Source organism: Aegilops tauschii, chromosome 5, assembly GCF_002575655.3.
Source record: "Aegilops tauschii subsp. strangulata cultivar AL8/78 chromosome 5, Aet v6.0, whole genome shotgun sequence".
Taxonomy (NCBI): Eukaryota; Viridiplantae; Streptophyta; class Magnoliopsida; order Poales; family Poaceae; genus Aegilops; species Aegilops tauschii.
The window spans coordinates 575,083,234-575,100,249 of NC_053039.3; the positions used below are offsets into that span (position 1 = coordinate 575,083,234).

The 17,016-nt window shown below is 43.0% G+C and overlaps 1 protein-coding gene across 1 annotated transcript; it reads left to right on the forward strand.

Moving 5' to 3' along the window:
• Positions 1–9,569: 9,569 nt before the first annotated feature.
• On the forward strand, positions 9,570–13,555 carry LOC141023219 (uncharacterized). The gene is made up of 4 exons (XM_073499565.1): positions 9,570–9,818; positions 11,918–12,046; positions 13,181–13,195; positions 13,292–13,555. Exons 1-4 carry the CDS (start codon positions 9,570–9,572, stop codon positions 13,553–13,555), a joined length of 657 nt encoding a protein of 218 aa, XP_073355666.1.
• Positions 13,556–17,016: the final 3,461 nt, after the last annotated feature.

Consider the following 17,016-nt stretch of genomic DNA (forward strand, 5'->3'; position numbering starts at 1 on the left):
CATAATTTGCTGCTGTGCCAAAATACACAATGCATGCTTCGATAATAGAAAAAGAAGTAAAATAATTCCAACACATACACGTTTGAGCAAGGCATGCGTCAACTAGGTTGTTTCTTTTGGTTGCCACGTCCACAACAAGAATATAAAAGTACATGATACCTTTTGATTGAGACTAACGGAAGAATCCTAATTGGTTACTACTTCTCATGATCAAGGCTATAGGAGATTTATGTGTTCGTGAGCTGGTTTAAATGGTGGGATTTAATGTCCTTGAGAAACATTGGATGGGGGCTTCCAGGAAATTATGTTTAATTACTTTAAGTATTTAAATTTTAATGATCGATTACTTGCTAATTTAAAGCTTGTGAGCAGATTAACTTCCTTAGGTGTTGGTCGAGAGTTAGAGATAAAGACGTTTTTGTTCAGTCGACTTATTAGGCAAGTTGGAGTCGGCTAGCTGTACTGGTATATATAGTCATGTTACCCTCTTTGTAAAAGCAGGTTATATTTTGTAGTTTAGACAGCGTCGTGTATCGACCATGAATCGCCCGTCTTCGGGTGTCGCTGTTATTTATTTTGTATAAATTTTCGGTGTGGAAGTTACACTTGGCTCGAGGTCTATCGTTTCCGACGGGTTGCGTGCTGGTTACGTCTACTTCGGCAGGAGGTTCTTTGTGTGTCGAGGGATTGTCCGTTGGTTATCGTTACCCCATCTTCCGGTTACATGTACTGCTCGCGTAATTGGGAGATATTATCAGCTGAATTCAGAGGAGTACATTGTATTGTGAAAGATCGGGCCAAATCAGTAGCACGACGAGGTTGTGCTTTCATCAGTTGGTATTCGGACCAAAGATTGTTCACGGTAAAATTGTTTTCTTTCAGTTACGACTGATATTTTTATTTATCATGAGAAATGATTGTAGTTCGCAAATAGTGATGGCGATGGAGAAGGATCCATTGCGTGCCTTGCCTTGGTACCAATGCTTTATGCGTGTGTGTGTGTCAGACCAGCTAGTTGTGCCATGTTAATTAATTGCTATTCCAGTATGAATTTTGTGAGTAAGACTGTAGTTGATGCCTTGAACTTGCCTTTGATTGAACATTCAGAACCATACGAGTTTTGGTTGACGGACAAGTTTGATCAAGATCATGCATCACGTCGAAGTAGTTTCCCTTTATGCGGATATGGTGATCTAGTCGTGTGCGATGTGCTTCCTATGCATATGCATGTGTGTTCTATACTGTTGAGAAAACCCTGGACAGACTTGAGACAATTAAGTTAGCATTATGATGGTGAATTTTCTTTTGTATGGAAGGGTGGACTTATACTACTTTACTCATATACCCTGGAGCGATACAAGGCATATCACCAAAGGCGTGATCATGCTCAGGAAGCAATTGATGTGAAGGTACTCAATGACCAAGACAAAGCAGGCATGGACATTCAACATGCTGAATTTTTGGCATCGACAGTTTCTGCGGATGCATATGCTGAGAAGATAGACTTGACGCCGAGGAGGGTTTCGTTTCAGGGAGGAGAGGATGATATGGCAAACACTAGATCTATTTGTACCGTCGACCACCATTACATACAAGAAGTTGGTCTGGTTTAAGTTAAGGCCGTTTCGCTCGTCACTGTTTGCGATAACATGAGGCGTCTTGATCAAGAGAAAATGAAGGTTGAATTAGAATCACAATTTACTTCTTTGCCAAAATACACAATGCATGCTTGGATATTAGAAAAGGAAGAAAATAATTCCAACATATACCGTTTGATCAAAGCATGTGTCAACTTGGTTGTTTCTTTTGGTTGCCATGTCCACAACAAGACTATACTACATGGACATGATACGTTTTGATTGAGACTACCGAAAGTATCCTAATTGTTTACTACTTCTCACGATCAAGGCCACAGGAGATATATGTGTACGTGAGCAGGTCTAAATGGTGGGTTTTGCTGTCCTTGAGAAACGTTGGATGGGGGCTGCCAGGAAATTGTGTTTAATTACTTTAAGTATTGAAATTGTAAGGATTACTTGCTAAGTTAAAGCTTGTGATCATATTTACTTCCTTAGGTGTTGGTCAAGAGTTAGAGATAAAGATGTTTTTGTTTGTTTAACTTATTAGGAAAGTTCGAGTATGCTAGCTGTCTTGGTGTATATAATCCTGGTACGGTCTTTGTAAAAGCAGGTTATATTTTGGAGTTTAGAAAACGTCATGTTTCGACCATGAAGCGTTTCTGTGTGAAAGTTACACTTCGCTCGAGGTTTGTCTTTTCCGACGGGTTGTGTGCTGGTAACGTCTAGTTCGATTGCAGGTTCTTTCGTGTGTCGAGGGATTATTCGTTGGTTATCGTTACCCCATCTTCCGGTTACGTGTACTGCTCGCGTAATGGAGAGATTTTATCAGCTGAATTCGGAGGAGTTCATTGCATCGTGAAAGATTGGGCCAAATTAGTAGAACGACGAGGTTGGGCTTTCATCAGTTGGTATTCAAAGCAATGGTTGTTCACGGTAAAATTGTTTTCTTCCAATTACAATTGATACTTTTATTTATCATGAGGAAAGATTGTAGTTCGCAAATGGTGATGGCGATGGAGAAGGATCCATTGCGCGTCTTGCCTTGGTACCAATGCTTTATGCGTGTCCATGTCGGACCAACTAGTTGTGCCCCGTTGATGAATTGCTATTCCAGTATGAATTTGGTGAGTGAGATAGTAGGTTATGCTTTGAACTTGCCGTTGATTGAACATCCAGAACCATACGAGCTTTGGTGGAAGGACAAGTTTTATCAAGATCATGCATCGCGTCGAAGGAGTTTCACTTTATGCGGATATGGTGATCTAGTTGTGTGTGATGTGCTTCCTATGCATATGCATGTGTGTTCTATATTGTTGGGAAAATCATGGATGGACATGAGACAATTAACTTATCATTATGATGGTGAATTTTCTTTTGTACGAAAGGGTCGACTTCGCCTGAGGTCTGTCATTTCCGATGGGTTGCGTGCTGGTTACGTCTACTTGGGCGGGAGGTTCTTGTGTCGAGGGATTGTGTACTACTAGCGTAATTGGGAGATTTTATCAGCTGATTTCGGAGGAGTTCATTGTATCGTGAAAGATCGGGCCAAATCAGTAGCACGATGACGTTGTGCTTTCATCGGATGGGGACCAGAGGAGACTTTGGTCGGCTGGTTCAGCCCAACATCGGCGACGGCTCTCGATGTCATTACCCTCCTTGTAGGCGAAGCCGACGTCCCTCCTATCCAGCCTCGACCACCTCCCGGAAGAGAGCCCAAAACCCGTCTTGGATTGGGCATTGACGGCCTGCACGTAGTACCCCTTCATTGGGGCGCCATCTTGGGAGGCTTGGGTGTTCGGGGGAGAGTTGCTATGGGTGGTGGAACCTACGTGGCAGGGGCTCCAGCGGCAACAATGGCGTGGAGGTTGGCAGGTGAAGCGCTGTCGCATGTACCGCGTCGACGACAGTTGATCTTGGCAGCATGGTGCAGCCTAGTCTTGGCGATAGATGCGTCTGAATGGACGAGCGCAAGGCGGCAGCGTTGTTCGTCGCCGTGGAGGCATCGATCGATGGCCGGCCTGGTAAGGATGATGTAGATCTCTTTTCTGGAGATGGGTCAGCGGTTCGATGGTGGTGACGGCTTCTAAAACATGTGTGTGTGTGGTGCATGCATTAGATTTGCTGCACCGAGTGTAGGCTCCTCATATGTCATGCGGGCAGATCAGCGGTGACCTCAGTTCTAAATGGTGGGAGAGAGGGCACTCCATATTGTCGAGTTGTTTGTTGTAAGTGGTGGCTTCGGATGGCTTGATGTATGTTATTGTCAGATCTTTGTTGAATAATTAATAAATATGAATGTATGCACCGACTGATGGAGAGGCCGGGGATTTAAATCACATTTTCGAAAAAATGTCACTAACAGAAGGCAATTTCCGGGAACCTCCAGATGGTGGCGTGCGCTCCGCGTTCAGCTACCGGTGTTGGCCATCTTGACCTTTTCCGCGGAATATTTTGGACTTAGACTGGCCATAGTGGGAGTAACTTCAAGAGTAACATCGGTTCCAACTCAGCAAATTTGCCTATGTGACAACGAGTTAATAAGGAGATGGGTGAATTGAGTAACTTAGCTAGTTATCGTAACATCACATATCCCAAGACGATACGAGTGTATAACGTAATAAATGAAGCTTTGCACGACACCACACTTATGTTACTACCCACTATAGAGGTACTACCTACGTCCTGGTTTATTGGTCTCTATTGTATTCTTTGCCATATTTTGATCTTAAATTTAACAAACAAAATGTTCATGCATGTCATAAAAAATTATATCATTGAGAACTATGTTTAGATACGAATGGAACAATATAATTTTTGTTTGACATGCACTAACATTTTATCAGTTAAATCTTTGGTCAAAGTTTAGCACAAATTACAAAGGGGGCCAATAATCTAGGACGAAGGTAGTAATAAGATAGCCTAGAGTAGCGTGTATGTTATGGCTAGTCTCACTCATAGGAGCAGACTTTGTTATCCAGATCCAAGAAGGATGCTGTGCGCCTATAAATACCTATCTACTCTAGCTAGGAGTTCGATCTAACACAACCATCATATCCATATCCAGCCCAACAAATGGCGCCTCTCAAGGTGACTGTTGCCATGTGTGTCGTGCTGGTCCTGATGATCCAGCTGCAGGCGCCGGCGGCTGCGCAGGAGATACCATGCGACCAGTGCGGGCCGGGATGCGCCCAGGCGTGCAATGCGCAGGGCCCCTACTTCTGCAACAGCTTCTGCAACATCTTTCCCACCCTGTGCAACTACTGCTTCCTCATCCAATCCGGCTTGTGCATTCCCGAGTGCGCAAACCTCTGCAGGGTCAACTGCGAGTGATCGACCATGCAGGAACGCATCGACATGCATGGATTCGAGGGTGTCGATGAGCGTGCCTGCATTGCCATTGTTATATTAGCTGCTCTATGTACAATAAGTCGATGCCGGTCAGGCTGCATGCATGTATTGCGTGCGAGTGCCTCGACTTAGCATTTGATACCGTGTTTAATTTGCTACTATTCCCTTCACTCAACATATTACATATTACCATGTTGTGCATCCAATGCATTTATGTTGTACGCCCACCATTTGGTTATGAAAAAGACTCGTTTGGAAAATCACATATCTACCAAGGCAAAGTTCAGGTTGCACCTACTTGTGTATAGTTCATCTGGAAAGGTCAAATGTTCTCTTGTTTGGAAGAAACAAAAAAGAGATTTTTTTTTCATATAAGGATAACACGAATCTTGATGCAAACCGAATGGTTTAGATAGATGGTACGCTGGTATGGGGGTACTAAAAATCCACACTCGAAGTATTCCTATATGCACATCATATAATTATCGTTTCTACCAAGTGTTTGGTTGTATAAGTAAATCAAGTAACTCCCACGATAACCCACGTAGCCCTTTTAAAGATAAAGAAGAGAATTATTCCACGATCTTTACTTGTGTTGTAGGTAAGTTACTCTTTTAGTATATATGATTCCTATTAAATCTATTAGGCTATGAAATTGTTAGAGTACCGCATGGGTTCACTCCTCTCGAACACCAATTTGGGTTACAAGAATTTATACAGGGGAATTGCTCATAGAAGTTCAAGAAACCGAGGAGGAAGAGGGGTGGAAGAAAGGTAGGAGAAGCCAGGGGAGCCGCCAATGACGTGATCCTACGCGGATTCCTTCTTCGTTGCTTCCTCCCCTATACTTGTAGCTCGTAGTAGCCGGTGATGCTCAACCAGACCCGGCTAGTGTGATATCCAAGGGCAAGCCCAAGTATATGTATGGGCTAGGGGAGGTCCCTAACACCCCCCTCCTTGAAATGCTGCTTGACCACAAGCTGACGCACCGAGGACCACCCGGTAAACATATATATGGGCTAGTAATGCATGCAGTATGTGCGGCTTCTACTAACGCACTACGTGTTGAACATCGCCCGGCACTCTTTTCACTCCTAAACAACCCGTGAAACCATTAATTATGTGTGATGAGTGCCATATATATGTTTGTTATTATAATGCACTTGTTACATTTTCTTTATAACTACTACTTTTTACTAGTAAGACATCATTGTAATGTGGTGTCTGTATATGTTGTATGTGGGTCAATGTTAAAATTAGTATTTATGTATCCATGCATTTTGATGATGTGATCAAGGCGCAATATGCTGCAATAGCATCAATTTGAAATCAATTAATAGCAACTAGTCGTCAATCCGTGCATTCGCACGGGCCGGTTATGTATTATTTTCCATCAATCTATATTATGAACAACTATGCTTTTATGATATGAACCACTATAATTGAGATGTTCGTGAAGCATATAAGTTTAAAAACATAGAGATCTACAAATGGAGGTATGCATAAAGTTACACAAAATTAGAATCTAAAGCCAGAATAGTAATATGTTTTTATAACATAATATCACATTATATTTCTCAAAGTTCACTACATGAAGAGGAAATCATGCGTAAAACATATATCATAATAATATGTTTGTCGGTTTCACTTGGGAAGGATGTAGAGCCGCCTAATACACTGCTTATTTCCTCATGCATATGGTGTGATTTTTATTTTACATGTAACTATTTAAAATATATTTAAACAACACAATTCAGATAGTTGAGCAATGTGATTTTCATTTACCTAAATATTTGCCATGTACACTTAATTTAAATCAAATGACTTATGGTAATGAACTTATAAGACTCAAGCCATAGAACAGTATAATTTTTATGTGATATCTTTTAGTCAATGGATGACACACATAAAACGTGCAGGTAAACTTCTCTAACTTTGACACATATAAAAAGGATTCATTTCTTCTGGCTGCTAATACACGTGATACAGAAAATTGATGGCTAGTACTATGATCATACTACCCTACAACATCAGTCTCTGAACGGCAATGATGCAAGCTATCTTGATTCCTTTCGGATCCGATCTAGCAAGAAGCTAGCATGCTAGCTCATCCGGCAACATGCACAGGTAGAAAACTGACTTGTTTTGCCCTGAACATGCACGTACACAACCTCCTGAATATGCACTTGATCAATCCTTGCGGGTGGGGATGCAACACATGCGATCTGTTCATAAAAAAAAAACCATTAAAGGTTGGAAGAAATAAGAATTAAAAGAGTGTGCACTGGACGGCAGGTGCTGATGCCTACATCCAATTTTGATGCGGCCGTGCGTAGACGTGATTGTAGTCTGGACGGATTCTTGAGAAAGAAGCCTCCCTGTATAGGTGCATGAGATATCAAGGCCTGATTACCCAAATAGAGAGACCTAAGAGAGAGAGAGAGAGAAAGAGAGAGAGAGAGAGAGAGAGAGAGAGAGAGAGAGAGAGAGAAACGTGAGAGATTGAGCTAGCACAAAAACAATATGATAGGACAGTAAAAAGAAGGTGTTTCTAATAATTAGAAAAATACGTGATAGAGATACGAGAGAGACGTGAAAAAGAGAGAGATACGTGAAATTAAGCCTTCAACCGTGACCCACTTGATGTAACGTGATGATATTGCCTCCCAGTCGTGATTATGCACAGTTTAATTAGATAGATCTTTTTTTAGGTTTTTTTAGGGGCTTAATTAGATAGATCTAAATTGTAATATATTTCACAAAAAAATTAGGTTCTAATTATTCCTTTTTCGGATTACGATTAAACTAAAACCTTCGCCGATTAATATTTAAAAAAACTTATCTAGGTTCTATTTGTTCTTTTTTGGATTAAGATTAAACTAAAACCTTCGCTAATTAAAGTTAAAAAAAACTTATCCGAGTAGATCCGAACCATTATAATTCGGACCCACTAAATCAATGGCATCTATTTTCTAATTTTCTCTAATTAACGTGGAAATTTCTTGGAAATGCCTAATTAGTATTAGTAAGTATAAATATAGATACGTGATAGAGATAGGAGAGAGACGTGAAAGAGAGAGATATGTGAAATTAAGCCTTCAACCACGACCCACTTGATGTAACCTGAGGATATTGCCTCCGGGTCGTGATTATGCACAGTTTAATTAGATAGATATTTTTAGGGGCTTAATTAGATAGATCTGAATTGTAATATATTTGACAAAAAAATTAGGTTCTATTTATTCTTTTCTTGGATTACGATTAAACTAAAACCTTCGCTGATTAATGTTTAAAGAAAACCTTATTTAGGTTCTATTTGTTCTTTTTTGGATTAAGGTTAAACTAAAACATTCGCTAATTAACGTTTTAAAAAAACCTTATCCGAGTAGATCTGAACAGTTATAATTCGGACCCACTAAATCAACGGCGTCTATTTTCTAATTTTCTCTAATTAACGTGGGAATTTCTTGGAAGTGCCTAATTAGTATAAGTATAGATATAGATGGCGGGCACCAAACACCGTGGCGAGCGGTGGAAAGGGCCCGCCATTGCTGCACAAAATTTCTGTGACGGGCGGTGGTGATAGCGCTCCACTGTAGATGGGCTACCACTGGCGGGCAGTGGTGATTGCCCACCAGTGAAGATGGGCTACCACTGGCGTGCGGCCGCCCGCCACTGTTTTTTTTGAAGGAGAATCAATTAATATCGCGAAGATACCAATTACACCCAGTCTCTGCACCAACAAGATGTCACAAAGACATCCAGGATGCACACAACCAAAGGAGAAAATTAAAAGAAAGGAAAAAAAGAATGATCTTGCCACAGCGGTCGGCTCCTCTCAACAGCAGCACACATACCACCACCTAATACAACAACCGAAATACATAAAAGGTCTCCAAAAACAATGCCTCCAAGAAGGAAACAGTGCACAAGTGCCGTCGTTGCCCGATCCAAAATCTTGGGTTCTCATCCTGGAGAAAGGCCGCACTCTCAAAACAATCCCTCTAGCAAGGCAATCGCCAGACACAACCAATGAAGATCAGACCTTAGGTTTTCACCGGTACTCGAGGAGTACCACCAAAACTGAAATCCGCCAGTGCTGCCACCCCCACTTATCACTGCTACTCCCGAGACTTATCTGACACCTGGCTGACTCCATCGCCACCAAGGCTCCGTCCGTCTAGTTGATCCTCCTATCACGACCACCATGACCTTCTCCATCATTTTCTCCACCATGGAAATCAAGAAGCCGACATGTCCCAAGGTATCATCAACCAATAGAGCTTCGCACCATGCCCTCAGAACCTCGTAGGCAGATATGGACGTGCACGACTAGATTCTGTCCGATCCAGATATCCTGGGCAAAATCTCCAGCACCAGTTTCGGAACACGTCGGTGACTAGATTGAGGAGGACCGATCTTGGAGGACGTTTCCATGAAGCAAAAAGAGTACGAGGACCACCACCATAAGCATCATGGTAGTAGGCCACCATGGTGTCCAGCAGCATGCAGCACACATGTCCGCAGACTTGTACGGGCAAAGATCCAAACTAGCACGGCTTGAGGACGTGCGCCGACCGCGCCGCAACACCATGCGGTCACGAGCGACCAACTTGCTGCCGACCAAGAGCAGCCCCACCGATGGACGAGGAAGATGCCGTCGGGATCTCGCGGAGCTGCCCAGATCTCAGCAGCTGCCGCGAGATGAGATGCCCGGCCGCCGCCGTCATAGGATCCCGTGCGAGCTTTGCCGATGGTCCCCTCAGGCAGCGGGAAGATGAGGGGAAGGAGAGGCGGGCTCAGGAGTCATCGACGGTGGCGTTTCCCCCATGTAGCCAGATCGGGGCGACGCGGGGCGTGTCGCCAGATAGGGGCCGCCCGCCACTGTTGGCATATTAGTAGTGGCAGAGAGGCAGTTGCGGGCGCCCCTGAGAGCCTTGCTCGCCGCTACTAGGCTTTTTGAACTAAAGATGAGGACAACACCATGACCTAAAGACGAGGACAACACCAACTGAAACTGCATATCCAAACTTCATTGAAACCTGGCAGCGGTTACCTTCCCTTCTTCTGATCCTGCTTCATACTTATTGTCAAATGCATGGTAATTATGATAAAAGGCAAACAACAAAGATGCCACATCTAATAGTTGCCAAGGCCTAAATGACTTAGTAAACGAGTAATGTTGAATAAAGCTGATAAAGGAATCCTAGTCTTTTCTTTTCTTTGCTAGGATAATGAAGGCCGACGGGGTTATATAATTGTAATTTACGAACTAGGTCATACATTATTGAATTTTTTTATAAAAGGAGTAATATTTTAAAAAAAAATCTTTAGGTCATGGGATGTGAGGAATGGGTAGAGGATTTTCCCCAGCTGGTTATTTTTCCCTGGAGCGGTGTAGAGAGAGTTTTGGATCTGTCTGCTTAGATGGTGTAAACTTTTTTAGCCGTGTGATTGTTTATTTGCTGGATTTTCCCAGCAATTTCTTCTCCACGGAAATTGGTAAAGCTATCCTCATAATTCAGTCACTGTATTTCTTGATTATTCTGTTATTCATTTTATTTTTACTGTTGCATATGGACTGTGTGCTTGTGAATTGTTGCAATTAGCTATGATGGGAACACACCATTTGCGCATAGATATGCTCATGTTTGCTCTCTTGATCCTGGTTATTTTTTGCTTAATGACCGACTGCTTGGTAAATTGTTGGATAGAGTTTGTTATCGTCACAATGCCAATACAGAGAGACTAGAGTGCTCCAAGTAGGCTAGCAGTTACTTTTTTTAATGCAATTGTCAGTGGTTGTTGCCCGTGTGTTGTACCAAATCTCGTAGCTAGTGTCCACTACCGGGAAAGGGCTTATAGGTGAACTCAAATTAGTGCCGGGCGAAGCCGGACACCCGCCACAACTAATTTTGAAAACCAGCAGCGGCGGGTGACAGGGCGCACCGCCAGTGCTGGTGGTGTAGCAGTGGCGGGCGCGCCCGAATGACCGCCATAGCTGGACTAGCAAAATTTGCTAGCGTGTTGAAACCTGCCACTAGCGGGCGTTGCTACCCACCCGCCACTGCTACTTCGTCTTAGAGTGGCGGTCATGGAATACACCCAGTACAAACATAGTGGGATGACCCTCTCAAATTTTTTATTTTCCATATCAAGATGTTTGCAATGCGGGCAACAAAGGTACTCGTCACTTCCACAATGCAGTCACCCACGCAAAAAAATAATAATCAAGAAGTCAGGAGTGGCGGGCATCCTGTATAGCCCGCCACAGAACTTTACCGCCTTTTTTGCTTGCCCGAAATTCAGTTAATGCCGCGAAAATAACAAACCAACTCTAAAAGTTGTCAAATTATAGAGCGGGGCTTCTGGTGACGTATATTACAGATGGAAAAAAATTCAAGTCCAAAATATGTTATAAAATTGAGTTATGTGTGTGAGGTGGCCATTTTGAAAGTCTATACACTTGGTGGGAGAGTGTCCTGTTTGCACACGTTATGCATCCGGTTATGAATTGAGTCATCAGCCATGGAGGAATCACGAACAATCTAATATCAATGAAAAATACATATGCAGGAAGCAAAATTAACAGCCTGGACCCTGGAGAGGTAAATAGAGAAGTAACCGGGGATTAATATAAGAGATGCAGGCTCATGTCCGAGGTCATTAACGCCATCGAAGGGAAGGTGCTCCTGGATGGCACAGTGCGCTGGCTGGATCGTGACGCACATGTGCCCTACTCCAAGGGGCGGGTGGAGTAAAGCCGGGGCACCAGCGCCGTTACCTTCTGGAGTTTTCTTACTTGGTCTTGTTCTGTTACAGCACTTCTCAAATGCTGGGTTTTCATGTCCAATCATGCAAAGTCCATCTGACCACACTTCGTGAGAGCAATCAATACAGACTTCGACAGAATCATAGCCATGTGCAAAAATCTGCAGGTGTCTTTTGATTTTTTTGTGAGAGTTAAAAATCTTTGTAGTTATTAACAGGATGATCAAGGGGATTTCTCTTCAGTGAGCATGGACACTGCTGTGGCGATCCGGACACTAGAAGCAACATACAAATCATCGGCTGAAGCTGCTGCTGTTGAATCCATGATTGCAAAATTGATTGACAAGGTACTACTGCTCTACACCCTAGGGTAATGAAAATCCCATCTATGTCACCCATTCCACAAACACACAACTGATACTTTAGATTGAGAAATTGGACACTGCAATATCCATGATAGTGAATAAACTATTATCTACATGGTGTGATGCACGAAGGCCCTTACTTGAAAAGTAAAGGCAAAGCAGTGATGCAGCGAGAATTGGGATTCTCACTTGGAGATCATTGCGAGTTATGTCAAGAGAATGGAAGTACTTCTGGAGCAGGCTTGCCTTGTATATGCTGCTTGCCCTGTATTTATCGATATTGGTCATTCATTGTCATCTGTAGTGGTCAGTGTCACTGCAGTATTACATTTCAATTTACTAGATATTTTTATTCTCAAGTAATTAACTGCATTTATGATTTGATGATGCTCAAAGGTCACATTGTTTTGACAGGTTAGGATTTCTGCGATATTTGTGTTTGTTTCGTTTCTTGTCCTTCTGAGTGTTTGCAAAGTGCCTGCTCATATTGATGAGATCAAGGTCGGGTTTTTCTTCTTTAAAATGGAATTGCAACATTATGGCCACTTCCTTCCTAATAGTTTTAATTGTAGAATAATTTCAACGCGGATTCTGTTGGTGAAAACAATAAGCACCAAAATCATATGAACATCAGGTATGTTTGTAACATAATGCTCCCTCCTATGCAGATATATTCCCATGAGGATTCAAACCGGCATTATGGGACATTGGTTTTCCTACTAGGCCACTTCCTATCCAGCGTCTCCTTCCTATTTCTGGTGTCCATTTCGTCGTCGTTGGTTTTCTACTCCTTGATTGGCCTCAGGAATGAGTTCAGCTTCCTTATGTACTTTATAATCACCATCTTTATGTGCCTATTGGCGAACGAAGCGCTCATGATGATTGTTGCGTACATCTGGCTTGAGACTTACAAGTGCATCTTAACCTTGATTTGCTTATATGTGAGCTTCCATCTTGGTCTTCTTTCAAGTGGGCACACATATTGAATGAACCGACATTATTAAATAACCGTGGCTACTTCAAGTTATCATGATGCTGGTGGCAGGGTATTTTCGGATCAAAGACGCAATACCAGCGCCCGTGTGGAACTATCCGATGTCCTACATTTCATTCCAGACATATGCCGTCCAGGTAAGTTATATATGGCCATCTTATGTAACCTACATAAACCCTATGCTCATCTTGCTTTTACCGGATCAGGCGTGCTAACAAGCAATACTGCTGCAGGGCTTGGTCCAGAACGAGTATGTCAGTACATCATTTGCAGTCGGGGCCACGAGGACGATACCCGGCGTGCAGGCTGTCCGAGGCTTGTATGGCATATCATCGTCGACGGGTGCCAAGTGGATGAATCTCCTTGTTTTGTTCCTGATGGCGATCGGCTACTGGGTCGTCTTGTATGTTTTGCTTCGTCTAGATGTGAGGAGACATGTGAGGCTTGGCAGGTGCTCCTGCTGGCCCAGCATCCACACCATTGCAGCTCCAAAGTGAGTTAGCCCTGAGCCACCGAGTGTGCTGATGTTGTAAGAAGGCTTTGTGCGTGTGTGTGTGTGTGTGTGTGTGTGTGTGTGTGTGTGTGTGTGTGTGTGTGTGTTTGGGTGTGTGACTGTTCATATGCATGTATACATGTGTGATAGCTTCCTAGGTAGGCATATCTGACGCATCCAAAGTAGAAGAGAAACATGAGGAGAATTGGGGTAACATATATACTGTATTTATCATGGTTAATTTGAGAATTGAAGAAATGAACCATGATTTGGTGATTTACTCTCTTGTCCATTCCTTTTTGGTACTCAGCATTGCTTCCTTTGTTGTCTTGTTGTCTCTCACACGTTTGATCTTCCTGGTTGGATCTGACTACATTGAAGGTCGAGTAGCGATCCTCTCTCGAAGGTGTTTTCTTCAAGTGTTGTAGATGATAGGGCTCGGCGCGTGCTGGGTTGTGCCAACATGCATTTCCATGTCAGTAGATTTGTGACATTGTAGACGATGTTGAATGTAGTTATTCATGCCTGAGATGAAGCTTGGCATAGTAGTCATTGAGCAATAACAGATTGTCTCTTCTCCTTAAATTTGTTCGTGCTTATAAATGTTGTTGGAGACGGTGGATAACTGAGTCAAGATATGAAGTGCATAAAAAAGTCAAGATATGAAAGGTTCTAACTGTGTAGGTGGAGAACAATCTCACCGGAGGATGATCTCAGAGGTGTCGGTGACATACACGATCAATAAAAGATGAGAAAATGCCATCCCAAATGAAAAATAAATCCATATATATAGACGAGGGGATCGTGACACTTCCACTTCAACCAAGAACCTAGTCTACACTAGTATAAAAGTTACGAGTTGCTGAAATCCAAACGATCTCAACCATCCGACACAATTAAAGCCAAGGACTCATGATGAATTTATTAAAAAGGTAAAAATGATGACACATGTGCAACCTAGTTTCCTGAAATCAGCAAATGATAGGAAACCTAGTGTATTGCCATACGCTTCCGCTAATCGACTATAGCGAGTTCAGTCTTTTATTTCTTCTTCTTGAGCGGAATGAGTTTGATCTTGTTGTTTGGCAGATTCCTCCGCACGCCCCTGAAAAACTTGACAAACGGATCGACAGAAGCATCACCATCTCGGTGTATGGTTTCAGTAAGCCTAAGGTTGTTGCACTTGAAACGCGCCATGCCCTTGGAATATGATTGGCGGCATTTCATCACCTCCTTTGTAGATTGGAAATCCGAGACCTGTTGAGCAGTGCAATGTTACGAGTATATTTTGGAATGGAATGCCAATATATTACGGAATGTTTCAAGTTATGGTAATTAGTTGTTGATGGAAGAAGTAGCAGCAGCACCTTGCAATGTCGCAAAGTGAGCTTCTGCAGGTTAGGCGAGTTGTACAGGTATTTGCGCAGCCCGAGGAAGTCGTCGTTGATACGGCACCCATCCAGAGAAAAGCTTGTCAGGTTCTCAAACTTGAATATAGGAAGATCCTCATGACTCCCAAAGAACAGCAACTGAAAACAAAAAACCCTACATGCACTCGTCTTATACTACTTTAAAAGAACGAAATAGCTGGCGGAAATCAAAATTCGAAGTAAAGGGCTCACAAGATCACTAGTTATTGACGAGACGACGCTTAAAAACTCGGAGATCGGGAGATTGGCCAGGACTTTCCTCCCTGCCGGCTGTTGTTCGGTCGTTCCTGCCGTATGCCTTCGTGCTCGGCTGCTCGCCTGCTCCTACCCTCCTGAATCTTGAAAAGGATCTACAACGTAGGAAGTTGGAACGGAGTTGCTGGATAGGAGATTCTTGAGCAAGGAAAGGTAGGAGGATTGGAGGAAGCCTAACCTGCCGTGGCGAGGGCCACCAGTGCCACACAGGAACAGACGAAGAGACGCCTCGTCGCTTCGCTCCTCTCCGTGAATCGAATAGATCAATCGTTGTTTTGTTTTTCTTTTTGATTTTGAGGGAAAGATTGCCACAATCGCTGGACGAGGCAGTTCCAGATCGGGGGGCTGCTCCAGGTTGCCAGTTGCCAGGCCGCCAGTTGCCAGGCCGAGCGTCTCACAAGCCCAATAGGTTAGATATTTTTCCAGAGGCCCAAAAGATTAGATGAGAAGTAGATTTGGAGGCCCCAGAAACGGGGGGTCTGTGCGGGTGCACAGGTCACACCCCACCGGGGTCGGGCCTGAATACAAGACGTTGGTCTGGTTCAAGTTAAGGCAATTTCGCTCGTCACTGTTTGCGATAACGTGAGGCGTCTTGATCAGGGGAAAATAAAGGTTGAATTAGAATTATAATTTTCTGCTGTGCCAAAATACACAGTGCATGCTTGGATGTTGGAGAAAGAAAGAAAATAATTCCTACGCATACACGTTTGATCAAGGCATGTGTCAACTAGGTTGTTTCTTTTGGTTGCCACGTCCACAACAAGAGTATACAAGTACATGATACCTTTTGATTGAGACTAACGGAAGAATCCTAATAGGTTACTACTTCTCATGATCAAGGCCATAGGAGATTTATGTGTTCGTGAGCTGGTTTAAATGGTGAGATTTGCTGTCCTTGAGAAACATTGGATGGGGGCTTCCAGGAAATTATGTTTAATTACTTTAAGTATTTAAATTTCAATGATTACTTGCTAATTTAAAGGTTGTGAGCAGATTTACTTCCTTTGGTGTTGGTCGAGAGTGAGAGATAACGAAGTTTTTGTTTGGTCAACTTATTAGGCAAGTTTGAGTCGGCTAGCTGTACTGGTATATATAGTCATGGTACCCTCTTTGTAAAAGCAGGTTATATTTAGGATTTTAGACAACATCGTGTATCGTCAATGGAGCGGCCGTCTTCGGGTGTCGCTGTTATTTATTTTGTATAAATTTTCGGTGTGGAAGTTACACGTGGCTCGAGGTCTATCGTTTCCGACGGGTTGCGTGCTGGTTACGTCTACTTTGGCGGGAGGTTCTTCATGTGGCGAGGGATTGTCCGTTGGTTGTCCTTACCCCATCTTCCGGTTACATGTACTGCTCGCGTAATTGGGAGATTTTATCAGCCGAATTCAGAGGAATACATTGTATCGTGAAAGATCGGGCCAAATCAGTAGCACGACGAGGTTGTGCTTTCCTGAGTTGGTATTCAGACCAAAGGTTGTTCACGGTAAAATTGTTTTCTTTCAGTTACGATCGATATTTTTATTTATCATGAGAAAATATTGTAGTTTGCAAATGGTGATAGCGATGGAGAAGGATCTATTGCGTGCCTTGCCTTGGTACCAATGCTTTATGCGTGTGCGTGTCGGACCAGCTAGTTGTGCCATGTTAATTAATTGCTATTCCAGTATGAATTTTGTGAGTAAGACTGTAGTTGATGCCTTGAACTTGCCGTTGATTGAACATTCAAAACCATATGAGTTTTGGTTGATGGACAAGTTTGATCAAGATCATGCATCCCGTC